The 14157-nt window shown below is 47.3% G+C and overlaps 1 protein-coding gene across 8 annotated transcripts in view; it reads right to left on the minus strand.

Annotated features, from left to right (window-relative positions):
• Positions 1-8937: 8937 nt before the first annotated feature.
• LOC101787882 (spermatogenesis-associated protein 31A3-like) overlaps positions 8938-14157 on the minus strand; it is a 93870-nt gene continuing 88650 nt past the window's right edge. For all 8 annotated transcript variants that reach the window (XM_063227291.1, XM_063227286.1, XM_063227285.1 and 5 more), the window contains 3 exons: positions 12824-12887; positions 12377-12428; positions 8938-12138 (listed from right to left, as the gene is read on the minus strand). In XM_063227291.1, the coding sequence (XP_063083361.1) occupies positions 9639-12138; positions 12377-12428; positions 12824-12875 (2604 nt within the window). In that variant the 5' untranslated portion in view covers positions 12876-12887 and the 3' untranslated portion in view covers positions 8938-9638. The remainder of the gene's footprint in view (positions 12139-12376; positions 12429-12823; positions 12888-14157) is intronic.

Here is a 14157-nt window from a genome sequence, read left to right on the forward strand (position 1 = left end):
GCCCTTAATTTTGAATATGTCTTCATGCTTTTACTCTCTCTCACATGGGTTGCATGGGAGGTAGTAAACTGGAATTAACTCACTGGAATTCCAGTAACATTTCTATGGGATTACAAATATTATTTCTGAATTATGAGGTGATTTGAAAAAGGATTAAAATATACAATAGTTGGATTTCAGTAGAAGCCACCTCCAGGTCAGGCCTATTCTGCAGCTCCTAGGCCTGTGCTCAAGGCAATGGGTTATGCTAAGGACTTGAGTCCGTGACAAAATGGTTAAAAGCTTCAGTCTTTCCCTGAATCACATGGACATGTGAGCCTTTGTTCTCAAGGTCTGAAGACATGATCCCCACTTGGATCTTTGGGCGAGCCCCATCCTCTAGCTTGTCTGGGTTCTGAATTTTAGGGAGTTCTTAACTGAATTCTCGGGCACTAACTGAGAGTAGGAAACAACTCAGAATCTTGCAAGAATCAGTATCAGGAAATACGCCCTCAGTTTTACCCTGTTACCACCAGGGACCTTTACCAGGCTCAAGGTGGGAAAAAACAAGGTGGAGTGGAGTTGAGGACAGCTCAGGCCCCTTCCAGAACAGACTTTGAATGGTGAGGGACAAATACCACAGTCCAGCATGCATCAAGATACAGCAGGTATCATGGACGTGTCTACGAGTTAGGACTTCAAGAGAACATTCATCATTTTTAAAAAATTTTATTTAAAGAAAGACTAAACAAAACAGAAAATGGGTAGAAATAACACATAAATTCAGAGAAAAAATAAACAGTAAGAAATCACTAGTTAATGTTTACATACTGTCCTTTTACAAATAGTTGCTCAAGATAAAAAAAAAGTGGAACATATAAAGTGGGAATTCAGACAGCGAGACTGCAAACAGTTCTGTTCCACTATCCAACAAAAACTTAGTAATATGGTTGTCAATGCTATACACTTAAACATACATGCAGTTATCCATATCTTCATTTATGTTGGGATTGAACAAACTAAAGCAGGTTAAAATCATTTTGAACAAAAAATAATAGTATTGCTGGATTTTACATTATGACACTCTGGAATCAGCACGGTACTGTAGTGTCTTTTTTTCTAAATTTAATTTAAAGAAAGACTAAACAAAACAGAAAATGGGTAGAAATAATACATATTTTCAAAGAAAAAAATAAACAGTAAGAAATCACTAGTTGATGATTACAGATTGTCCTCTTACAAACAGTTATTCAAGATACTAAAGTAGAACATATAAAGTAGGGATTCAAACAGTGAGACTGCAACCAGTTCAGTTCAACTATCCAACAAAAACTTAGAAATATGGTTATCAATCCTATACATTTAAACATATATACATATCTTCAATAATGTTGAGATTGAACAAACCCAAGCAGGCTAATATCACTCTGAACAAAGAATAATACTATTTCTGGGTTTCACATTATGACACTCCAGGATCAGCACTGGGTACTTTAGTGTCTCTTTTTCTTCAAAATATCTGTTCATTTCATCATGTGTCATAAGATCAGTTCTCATAAACTGTTTATAGATTCTACACATGCATGAGTCTTAACATGCATTTCTATCCTTTCTATATTAGTGGGAGAAACAAAGCAAGACAAAACAAAACATATTCCTATAAACACATGAAACAAAAGACATATAAGACCATTGTACAAGGAGTTCTACCATAGTTCCTGTGCTGTCTCTTGTTATCACCAATAGAATTGGCTATATCATCAGACATAGTATAATTGAATATATTAGTACATAACAGTATTAATAAAAACACAACTTTGTATATAGTATAAAACTTCAAAAACAAGCAGTTATCAAACCAGAATGTGTATCATAGAGTCTTGTCATCTTCAGTGTAGTTGCCTATACTCTCAGACTGATACTATCAATCATATCAGTTTTGAATAAAATCTGTCAATACCAAGCAGCAATCAAACAAACCAGATTTAACTAAGATCAGTCATGATAAAACAGTATAAGTGATACAGGGCTCCAGATTAAGATAACAGGAAATTAAAGATGATTACTGTGCTATATCCTGATTATTTTTGGGTAGCCATCTGTGACCTCAAATCTAATGCAAGTAGACAAACTGGGACGGAATAAAATCTATCAAAAAAAACAATAAAATTTATCTAAGCAGAGTGGTGCGAGTAATGTGGGATTTAAATCCTGATATACTATTAATAATATCTTCTGCCATCTTTTTTTATTTAAGGAGAAAAAGAAAAAAACAGAAAAAGGGTACAAGTAATACAAGATTTAAAAAATAAACAGTAAGAAATCACTAGTTAATAGATTACATATTCTCATCTTAGAAATAGTTGTTCAAGTTACAAAACTGAAGCATATAAAGTGGACTTTCAAACAGTGAGAGTGCAAACAGTTTTGTTCAATGATCCAAAAAAACTCAGTAATATGGTTATCTATCTTATACATTTAAACATATATGCAGTTATAATCTTTAGAACACTTTATTTTCTTTTCTTTTGTACAATGACAATTACACATTTTGGGTTTTATTACTCCCACAGTTCTTATTACTTTTTTTGAAGAGAGTAAAACCAAATGTGACATATCAGAGCAGAGTCAGTCAAATCAAAAGGATGGACATAATAGGTAATGTAAAAACAAAATACAAGGTGATCAACAATGGTTACCATACTGCCTCTTGCTATTTTAAGAATTGCCAGTTATAATAAAATTGAACAAAACAGTAAAGAATAATACCAAAGCATTGGATACATTACAGGACTTTAAAAGAAGATAATAGTCAACCAGAATGGGCGTCATAATGATTCTTATTGTCTTCACAGTTTTGCCTATACTTTCGAACTTGATACTATCAAGCAAAGCAGAATAGGGGAAAATCAGTCAAAACAGGATGGTGAGGGCAATACAGGATTTCAAATCAAGTTAATAGGAAATCAAAGTAGGTTACTATAATGTATCCTACTATTTTTTATTTATTTTTCCCTTAATTAAAAATATAAAAAGAAAAAAGTAAATAAAAAGGGGGGATTGAGATAAAAGAGGACATAACAACAGAATAGCGCAGGTCAAAATATAACCATTTAAGCAAAATAGTGTTTCACCACAAGATATCCTGACATAAAAATAGTTACCATAGTGTCTCTTTCCTTGAAATTTTGAGTATAACTTCGTATACTGTAGCACCAAACTTATCAAGACACTATAAAACCATTCAAGAGAATGACATTGTTACAGGATATTTAGAACCAATTAACAGAAAATGAACAATGGTTTCTGTATAAACTCCTTGTCTATAAAAGTTTTTACTTATATTATCATATATAATAAAATCCAATAAGATACAACCTGTTAAGACTGATGGAGACAGAAGAATACAAGTTTGATGGGACTTCAAAACAAGATGATACCAAATCAGCACTAGCTATTATGATGTCTTGTTTTCTCCAAAATAGCTGTTCCTACCATCCATCCTTCTCTGCCCCATTTCTGTTGAGCTCTTTTTCTGTCGTTTGTTGTCAGTTTGTCTTCATTTCGCTTTCTGCTCCATTCATTGTGGCCTCTCTGCCACTGTTTCTGGTATCTTGGTATTTTCCCTTTTTAGAATATCCTGCAGTATTCTCTGTAGAGTTGAATTGGTGGGTGCAAATTCCCCTAGTTCCTCTTTATCCTGGAAGCACCTTGTTTTTCCATCAATTTCTAGGGACAATTGTGCAGGATATATCAATCTTGGCTGGAGGTTATTATCTTTCAAAGCTTGAATTATTTCCCCCCATGCTCTTTGTAATTTGATGGTTTGTGCCAAGAAGTCTGCTGTAATTCTGATGGGTGTTCCCTTGTAAGTGATCTGTTTCTTGTTTCTGACAGCTTTTAATATTCTGTTCTTATATTGGATTTCTGGAATTTTGATTATTATATGCCTGAGTGTAGTTCTGTTTGGGTTGTAGGTGGCTGGGGTCCTGAATGCCTCATACATCTGAGTATCTTTACCTTTTGCTAAATTAGGGAAATTCTCTTGGATTATTTCTGTGAATAGCCTTTGTAGTTCACTTGTTTGTGTTCCTACTTCTTCTTTTACATCCTTAATTGTTAGGTTATAGATCCTCTTATCATCTTCTAACCTTTGTATTATTGCTGTTTGTTTCCTTGTTATTTTAAAGAAGTTTTTCATTTCATGCTCCCACTTTACAAATCTGCCCTCCAGTTCAGATTCTTTCAAGCTGTTATGCCAGCTTTCAATAGAGTTTTTAGTTTCCTGGTAATCTCTTTGAATCTGCTTCAGGTATTCTATGTTTTCTCTATTTTCTCCATCAAACAATTTTTCCCTTTTTTTCTGTTCTTCCATTCCACCATCTTTTTTCTTGGGCAGTGCTTAGCATTTCTCTATTCTATTTGTATCTTGCTTTACTTCATTAAATACTTCACTTTTAAACTCATCTATGAGGCTCTCGAGATACTGCTTTATGTCTATTGGTGCCGTGTCTGATATTGCATGTTTTCTTTCCTCATTCTCCTTTGCATTTACTTTTCCTGGATCAGTGTTCTCAGGATTGGGGACTGAGGATGCTTTCTTGTTGCTCCCTCTTCCCATACTTTTTGTTCTTTCCATACAAGTGTATATAGGAGGCCAGTTTCTTTCTTTGTTGGTTACAGTTTGTTTGATTGCACCGGCTAGGTGTTCCCACCCAATGCAGTGTACTAGGGAGACACAGACCTGGGCAGCCTCTGCTGGGCCCACCCCTCCAGGTCAACCTAGTGAAGGCTTCACTGCTAGGGTACATCACCAGGTGCTGGGACCTGGTTTTGGCTAGCTTACTGGGTCTTAGTCTGTGGTGTCACCCAGGCCAAGTGCTCCCCACCAATCCCGCTTGAGAGGGGAATATGTGACTAAAGTCACTGCAGCGTGCGGTTCAGCTCATCTGCTTCGTCTCAGAATGTCTTCTGTTCGAGCCTCCTCCTCTATGGAAAGGTCCCCATTCTTCTCACTCGCTGCAGGTCGATGCAGGGCTCACCACCAGTCCTGCTCTCAACTCCATTCACCAATTCCTGCTCTCAGAGCTTTCGCATTGTCCCTGCCATGCCAATTCAGATGCAGCAGTGGTGGCAGGAAATTCAAATCACGGCTTCCAGAGGCATGAGTTCCAGCTTCCGTGCTGAGATTTCATCTGTTCTGGTTATAGCACCGGTATTGCATTTCCAGTTGGTTTCTCTCAGCTTAATTCATTCCTAGGTCGGCAGGGTATATCTCCCCTTGCTTAGGACTCCTCACACTGCACTATTCCTGGATTCTAAGCTGGCTTTCTCAGAGAGCCTCCATAGCTGCTGTTCTCTGGGATCTTGATTATTATATGCCTGGGTGTAGCTCTGTTTCGGTTGTAGGTGGCTGGAGTTCTGTATGCCTCATTAATCAGAATATCATTTTCTTTTCCTATGTTTGGGAAGTTTTCCTTAATTATTTCTGTGAATAGCCTTTGTAGTTCCTTTGTTTGTACCCCAGCTTCTTCATTCACATTTTTTATTCTCAAGTTATAGATCCTCTTTTCGTCTTCTAGCCTTTGTATTGTTACTGCTTGTGTCCTTGCTATTTTAAAAAAGTTTTTCCTTTCATACTCTCACATTGTAAAACTATCCTCCAGTTTGGATAATCTATCCTTAGTTTCTTTCAAGCAGATTTGCCATCTTTCCATAGAGCTTTTAATTTCCTGGTAATCTCTTTGAATCTGCTTCATGTATTCTATATTTTGTTTATATTCTTCATTAAGGTGGGTTGTTCTCTCCTTTATTTGAGTTCCTCCCTTCTTGCATCTATGTCTGCTTGATGGATGCTTAGCATCTCTTTTATTAATCTTCTTATATCTTGCTTTTCTTGGCCAAATATTTCACTTTTGAACTCATCTATGAGGTCCCAAATATATCTCTTTATGTCCACTTGCACTGTGTCTGAGATTGCATGTTTGCTGTTCTCATTCTCCTTTGTATTTACTGTCCTGGGTCAATGTTCTCAGGGTTGGGACCTGGGGACTTTTTGTTGTTGCTTCCTCTTCCCATCTTGTTTTGCTTCTTCCAGGAGGCCACAGTTTCTTTCTTTGTTGGTTACAATTCTTCTGAAGCATGCTAGCTAGATGACCCTTCACACTGCAGTGTGTGAGTTGCAGACAGGGACTGGGTATGCTGGCCCCTTCCCTCCAGATTAGCCAAGCTGCTGTGGCCTGCACTACTGTATTACTTTGTGCTGCCTCCCTCTGGACCAGCCACTGGGCCAGTGTGGTTAGTGTGCACGCTGCTTCAAGGACTTGACCTCAGATAACCTACTGGGTCTCAGCCAGATCATGTAACCCAGGTCTAGCTCAGTCCACCAATCCCATTTGGGAAGAGGTCTCTGAGGAGCTAGTGTCTCCATGCTCACTGACCAGGGATCACTCAGGAGTGTGGATCTCCATGCTGACCAGGGGTCTCTGAGGAGTGGGGGTCTCTGTGCTGATTTAATGGGGGTCTCTGGGGAGCAGGGGTCTCTGTGCTGACTCAATGAGGGTCTCTGGGGAGTGGAGATCTCTGTGCTGACTGACCAAGGGTGTCTGGGGATCAGAGGGCTCTGTGCTGACTGGAGGTCTCTGAGAAACAAGGCTCTCTCTGAAGACTGATTGGGTTCTCTGAGGAGTGGGGTCTCCATACTGACTGACTGGGGGTCTCTGGGGCATGGGGGCTCTCTCTGCTGACTGGGTCTCTGGGGATCAGGGGGCTCCATGCTGACTGAATGGGAGGTCTCTGGGGAGCAGGGTCCCCATGCTGACCAAGAGCTCTCTCCCTGGCGAGTCTCTGGGTGTCCCTGTCACTGATCAGGTGCAGCCTCCATGTGAGGTCTCTGGTTTGCATGAGATCTCTGAGAGGTCTCTGCGTGAGGACGCTGGGTCATTTGTGAAATCCAAGGTCGTCTCAGGAAACAGTTCTGTGTACAACCCAGAGGTCTCTGGGGGTCTCCGCTGGGGTGACACAGGACTGAGAGCTTTGTTATGGTCCTGTGGGAAGCAGGAAGATCCCAGTGTACCACTCACACCTGAGGTAGTCTCTGGGTGCTGTCTCCAGGGGACATCTGAGAGGTCTTCTGGATGTCTTTCCCTAGCCTCGTGGTCCCATATGGATACTGAGTATCAGGACAGAGGAGCATGCTGCTTCTGGGTTCTGCCTGGCCCATCAGCCCAGCTGGCTTAGAGTATTTATGCTGGCAGGAACCCTGTGTCAATGTCCAGCTTCTCTATGTTCCAGAACATTCCTTAGTGTCCTGAGAGGACACAGCAGCACTGGGCACAGCCCCTGCTGAGGTTGGGGTCCCAGCTGTGTGCCACCTTCTCTTGAGCTCCTGAAGGACCAGGGCTACTATGTGCCCCAGGGTCCAGCCCCTCCTGCCAGTCCCAGCTCTTCCATCATGGATGGGTCCACTGTGGGGACCAACACAGGCATCCAGGTCTCTGAGACAGGATGAGGCTGCAGGGCAGCCTGCAGCACCAGCAGGCAGGACCAAGGAACATTGCCTCCTCTCCCCTCCACCAACAGTATAGTTCTTCCCCACAGGGGGAAAGCCAACAGGAAGGGAATCCTATGTTAGAAACAAAGTAACAACATAGCAGGCTGCCCATTTGGACTAGTGCTGCCTCAGGACACTTAGACAAACACTTTCAGATTCCTTGCGGTGCAAACCTGTGTGACCACCCCTTCCCTGTGTGCCTGTGGCTAAGCAGGGCTGGACGCCAGGCAGGACTTGCTGTGTGACACCAGCACAGCCCCTTGACCTTCCTTGCACCCCCTCTCTAGCAGCAGTCCTGGACTACACACATATAAAGGTCAAGGGATTTTGAATCACATCTCAGGGACCCTTGTCCTGTGCTCTCCACCCACTGTCAGTTCATCCTCTCTGCAGGAGGTGAACATAGGCAACTGGACCAGATGTACTAATGAGAAATCAATTAATGATATTCACTGGCACACTTTGCTCCTTCTCAAACCTGGCTCCGTGTGGGACCTAAAGGTTCTGTCTCTGAGTCAGGATCCGGAGCAGGCAGGGCCCTGGGGTGGGGCCAGAAAGAGCCACATGGCCCCTGATGGCCCCTCCTGTCTGCTGCTGGATGGCAGCTGAGCCTTGGGAGCGCCCCATCCCCCCACCAGTCACACTGGCCTCAGGCCACTCTGCTCCCACCTCAGCTCCAGCCTTTTCCATTTCCTCCCACAGCCCACACTGTGCCCAGCGCCTGAGCATCAGTTACTGAGCCTCACATCCACAGCCCAGAACCACTGACTGGAGTTGGGCCATGTGAGATGGACCAGAACAAGTGACCAGGAGCAGGGCCTCCTGACACACAGCTGGATTTTCCCTCCTCACTGCTGCTCTAGAATGAGGGAGCCCGGATCCTGGGACAGGGACTCTGAACTTTCCATCAAAGCTGAGCCCAGAAAGCCCCTCTCCATCCTGGCCTTTGCCACGGAGAGGCAGGGCTCCCCAAGGGTACCATCCTCTGATTGCCACCATCTGATCCTTGATGGAGGGCAAGATCTCTCCTGCTCCTGATCTCAGGGCCCACCATCCTCTGTGCCAACTGCCACCCATTCTGGGACCCTCCGCAGCTACCTGGCTCAATCCTTGCTCAAGTGTGTGGGAATTTTCAGCCTAAGAGGTCTCTGTGTCCCTGGATCCTGCACTGACGTAAGGTAGAGGGAGAAGTGGCAAGGTGAGGTGAACCAGATGCCAGGGTGGGCTCTTCACTGCTTTTCCTCTGCTTGTCTTTAGAATTTTTGTTCCCCTAATGATGGAAAAGGGGATCACTGAAGGAACTCAGGTGGACCTGGGCTTGTACCCCAGTTACCCTCTACCACACTCCACCCCTCCAGACACCAGAGCCCACCCCAAGCACAGAGAAGACACAAACCACTTCCCCCTTAGGAGGAAAAATAGGTATATTGGGCTACAGTAAGTCTCAGGGATGGAGAGTATGAGAAAATCATTTTCTGCTACATAGCACATTGTGTTCCTGGAGGTGCGTTTCCCTAGTCAGAAAGAGCGGAGAGAAATCTCTCGGTTGCTCAGTTAAGACCCCTCTCCAAAGAGAATGCCTGGGGCAGTGATGTTGGCCTGGTGCCCTCGGGACTGAGGGGCCACGCTGGGCAGGGCTGACAGGGCACACAGGCTTGATGGGCACTGAGGAGTGGGGAAGCCTCTGGCCCTGCTGCTCCCAACCTTGCTGTCCAGTTTTCAAGGACTCCTGGGGGGGCCTCTCCCTGAGACCATGGCTGCGGTACTCGGGGGCCACCACATATCCTGCTGCTCCCCTGTGCTCTAAGGAGCAGGGAGCCTGGGAGACCCAGTCTTGACCTCCTTCCTGTCTGTGCTGATCCAACTTCAGGTCACGAACTTCACGCTGAAAACATATTTTAGTTTCTAGCATCTGCCCAACTGGGGTCATGAGCATCTGAGCCTCATCAGCACCACGGTCCACACACAGTCTGCCTGGGGCCGGTCTCCAGCTCCGGTAAGTGGCCCCTGCAGGCTTGCCTTTTTTGGGGGCATCTTCCTGCCCTTTCATTTTTTTTGTGGGTAAAAACCACTGCAGAAATTTCTTCAGGGCTCTTTTGAAGCGGCCTTATGAAGGCACTGGCTGCTTCTGTGGGAGATGCCGAGGGTGCTCCCTCTCCAGGGGGCCTTGCTTTCCCCAACCCTGGGAGGCCAAGCCTCCCATCCTGTCTTCTTGTTTCCCTGGGGCAGTCCCCCTGCTGACCTCCTGCTTGTAAGTGGGGGCAAACATCCTGCTGTGGCTCCTCTGAGAGTGCTGGTGCATCAGGACCCTGGGCTTCTGCTGGCCCAGGCTGCACTCTCTCTGTGCCATTAGGTCACCTAACCTCTGAGAAGCAAGTACCTGGCCTAGGGGCCTGAGGTGGTGATGGCACTGGGGTGGAACATATACCAAATTGTCTGGAAGCTGGGACCCCGAGCCACTCTCTTGAGAACTGTTTGCTGACTTCATCTCTTCATGCTGAAATGTCCTCATGGTGTCTGCCCAATGGCCTGGCTCTGCTGCATCTTGGGCAACATATGTTCCAGGATGCAAGGGGACTGTTGGGTCAGCCCTGCTGACCATTTGAACAATCCTGCTGTCACGGATTGTGTCACCACTGCTGTATGAGAGTTGCTCTGAAGGGCCCTTGATATCCTGTCCCGACAGGGGGCCCTCTGATAAAGGCTGACCGTCAACCAGTGGGACACCTGTGGGTTCTGACTTGGTTTCTTCTAGCACAAGAGGGAAGACCAGGGGACTGCCCAGTGGAGAGACAGACTCCTTGACCCTGGCCTCATCCTCAGGAAATGCCTCAGGTGGTTCCCCCAAGAACTCCGCATCCTCAAGGATCAAGTCTACCCAAGAATCCCCAGAAGATGAGGAGGGCGGGGAAAACTGTGGCAAGGATAAGAGCTGCGCCTTTGTGGGCCTGAAGAGGTTTGCAGCCTTGAGGAGCTTGAGGAGGAGACCCCACTTGCGCTTCACCCTAAACCTGGTGAGGTGCGTCTCCAGGTCCTGTAGACAGCTTGGGTAGCAGACGGAAAACTTCTCGGTGGGGTTCATAGAGATTTCCTGAGCCCTGGAGGATGCTGGCTTTCTGGTCCCCATGTGGGTGTCAGAGGTGGAAAAGGCACCGTGGACACTGAGCCAGGACAGGCGCACTCTCAGCGGGATCAGCCCCTGGTGGATCTGCCCCGTCTTTGTGCCCAAGTGCACTTTCAGCACATCCTCTATGTGCCCCCTGTCAGCACTTCCTGGGGAGTCATTACCAGTGTCTCTCCCCCTGGTAACAATCAGGGTTCTCTCTGACTCCTCAGAGGGTACCCCCTGATCCTTGTCGGGGTAGCTTCGTGAGGCCCTGGACAGATCTTTTGGGACATTGCCTAGAATATGCCCCAGATTCCTGACCGGGTTCGTGCTTGGCTGGAACCTCATCTGCTCATCCTGGCTGCTTTCAGCTGTAGACAGGAGCAGATGGGAAGGCCCAGCCTTGTCCTTTGCCTCCCAGGAAAGAGTCAAGTCACTTGGAGGCTGGGTGAGTCCTGTAGACCCCTGGGTCTTGCTGGTTAGGTCTCCACAGTGTTGAGTGATCCACCTTTGAATGTGCTGCTCCAGCTGTGCTCGGACCTCAGGGTTGAGCGGAAAAGTCCCAGGAAGGGTGGCAGCAGCATACTTGCCTTGGTGAAGGCTGGAAGTGGGGTGGCTATCGCTCCCCTGAGAACTTTGGGCTGCTGAGGGCGCAGCACCCCCACGCTCCAGTTGTTTTGTGGACAAGGGCCATCCTGGGTGTTGAATTTCAGTTGGAACCTGAGACTGTGGGGTGCTATGGGGTGCAGAGCAGGCTGCTCCACAGTCCCTGCTGTGGGACGCAGGAGGTGATAACAGGACTGGGGGAGAGGACCGTGGGTGGGTCTGAGTCAGGGCATAACCCAGAAGTGGGGGCTGGAATTGGGGTGGGGATTGGGGCTCCAGATAGGAGGGGGCCTGGGCCTGAGGAAGCACCAGTGACATTTTCTCCTGCCGGTGAGTTGGGTGAAAATGTGAGGTTTTGTTAAATGAGGAGGATTGAAAGTGGGGAACAGCAGTGTTCGGGGAAATCCAGGCGGCAGCCACTAAGGATTCGCTGTGCAGAGAGGGCAGACCCCAGAACAGCTGGTTCCATTTCTGCTCAAAGTGGAGCCCTGGGATCTTGGGATGTGAGAGTTGATGAGGACCGAGCTGCTGATTTGGCTTCTCTGTAGTGTCCCACCAGGGTTGGGGGGTTGTGGTAGATTTGAGGGGACATGGTGGGGGGAGGGAGTGTGGAAGTGGCTGAGGTGAAATTCTGTCCAGCAGAAGCAAGGGCTCTGGGGGCTGGGAGGAAGTAAGGGCTGTGGGTGAACATTCAAGATCCGAGGAGGTTGTGGACCAGCCTGACGATGGAGAGGAGGCCAGAGGCAGAAGGTGCCGAGTGAGAGGGGAGGGGGAAGCCTCTACTGAGGACAGAGTGGCGGTGTGCACGTCCTTCCCATGTGGCTGCGGGGCTGTGGCAGGTGGACTTGTGCACACAGCAGCAGGATGGTCTTCATCAGGGAGCATCCTCAGGAGGCTGTAAGAAATAGGAGGCGCAGCTGCAGTCAGAAGAGGGTCTGAGGCAGGGCAGGCAGGTGAGGGCCATGGCCCTCCACTGCCTGCCATGAGGACCTCAAAGTTCTCTTCTGCCCTTTGTCCGAGGGCTCTCACATCCCCTTGTCCCAGGATCTCCCCCTCCCAGGTCAGATGGAAGTTGCTTGGTGACCCTGGGGTCTCCACAGGAAGGAGACTGGAGAGAAGGGGGAATTCTTTACCTTTCTGGAACAGAAATGTGGTTCCGGGTCTCCTCCAGGAATTCCCGGTGGTCTACAATAGGAATTAGGAGCCTGGGTTACATGGGTTAAGGGCAGAGAAGGGATTGAGGATTTATAGGAGCCTGAAGGGAACATCTCCTTGGAAGAGACCATGTGTCATTAGACTCTGGAGCCCAAGCTTCAGTGTCCAAGGTCCCAGGACCCAGGCTGACACTTGCTGCCTGGTCCCACTACTGCCTGAATTGCCCCAAGTTGGTGACACCTTCCCTTGGCCCAGCACAGTTTGCTCCTGAGCAGGGAGCCTGACAAGCGTCCCCCTGATGACTGCTTTCCCAGGATCCCTCCTTTCAGGGCTCTGTGGCTGACATCCTGGGAATGCCGGCCTTGGTTGCTGGGGACCAGGTCATGTTGGTTCGGGGGCTGCAGGACTGAAAGGCAGAGCCTCACCTCTGAAAGCGCCCGTCCTCTTCCTGGTCCTGCTCTTGCTCTTCCACCTCATCCGCACTGGACGCTGAGAAAGAGGGAAAGTCGTGAGGGGTCCAGGAACGTTCAGCATTCATAAGCTAAATTAAGGCACTATTTTTCCTGTCCTTCTTTGGACACACACAAAGACTTTCTAACACAAGATCCCCATAAGTGGCCTTTGTATATTAAAAACTGGTGGTCAACCTAACACCAGATGAATTGAGTCAGCGTGGTCTGAGAATGGATGGCCCATCTGAGGACTGTTTGCCAGCACAAAAAGGAGACCTGAAGAGGAAGAGCAGCATTGTGGGTTCTCCTAAGTGCTGCTGCTGTTTGGAGCTGTTGGTTGTCCTGGAGGGCAAGTCATGCTGGTTCCCCTACATGAACACAGCTGTTATCATCAGAGGAGTTCAGGACCTTTTTGTGGCTGAGAATGGCTGTGGTTCACTTTGGGGGAGCTCTGGTCCTTATGTTGAGCTTCACCTCCTGGCTCTGGAGGGGAAGATGCATGCTGTTTAATTTCCAGGAGAAGCTTGTCCTGCTGGTCCTGATCTGAGATGGCTGTTCTCATCACTGGAGGAGCTTGGGACCTCATTGGCACTGAGGTACTTTTCAGGGGAGCCCTGGTTCTTATTTTGAGCCTTACTTCTTGGGTCCGGTGTAGAACCCTCAGCCTACTGGCACAGCTCCTTCACCCCACTGTCGTAGAATTTCTAGCTTCCACCACTGACCTTTGGACCTTCACAGTGCAGATCCATAAAACAGACTTGCATAAGTCATGGTTGTGGGCTCTATACTTCCAGTTGCACACATGGGTGGTATTGTCCTTGGCTCTAAGTCTTCAGCTGGACTTATGCAGGACACTGCTGCATCCAGGCCCTCAGCTAGACTTTCTAGGTCTTTAGTGCTGTGGACAGATTTCCTGCATTTTCCTGTATTTAACTTTAGGTGGCCATCATAAAATATATTATAAATTCTGTGTCCTGTATGTAATTGTTGTCCTTGCAACCCTTGACTACAACAGGTATCTTCGATCCTCTGCACAAGAGACAACCTGATCTCACAGAAGCATCAGAGACCATGGTGGCTGCAGCCTGGAATGGGACTGGACTCGCTCAGGCCCTCAGTACAGCCCTCAGATCTACCCTGCACAGAGCAGAGGCTGGGCCTGGAGGCGTCTGCCATAAGACGTGGACGTGTACCAGTGCGAGGGCCTGGTCCCTCCCCTGGGCTCCCTCCTCTCAGAATCCAGTCCTCACCCACCGAGTCCCCATGTTCTGTTTGCTCTGGCACCGCCAGCAAATCACAGAGGTCTG

The sequence above is a fragment of the Cavia porcellus genome, unplaced genomic scaffold (assembly GCF_034190915.1).
Source record: "Cavia porcellus strain 051 isolate PalLab524CR breed Dunkin Hartley unplaced genomic scaffold, mCavPor4.1 scaffold_17, whole genome shotgun sequence".
NCBI classification, from domain to species: domain Eukaryota; kingdom Metazoa; phylum Chordata; class Mammalia; order Rodentia; family Caviidae; genus Cavia; species Cavia porcellus.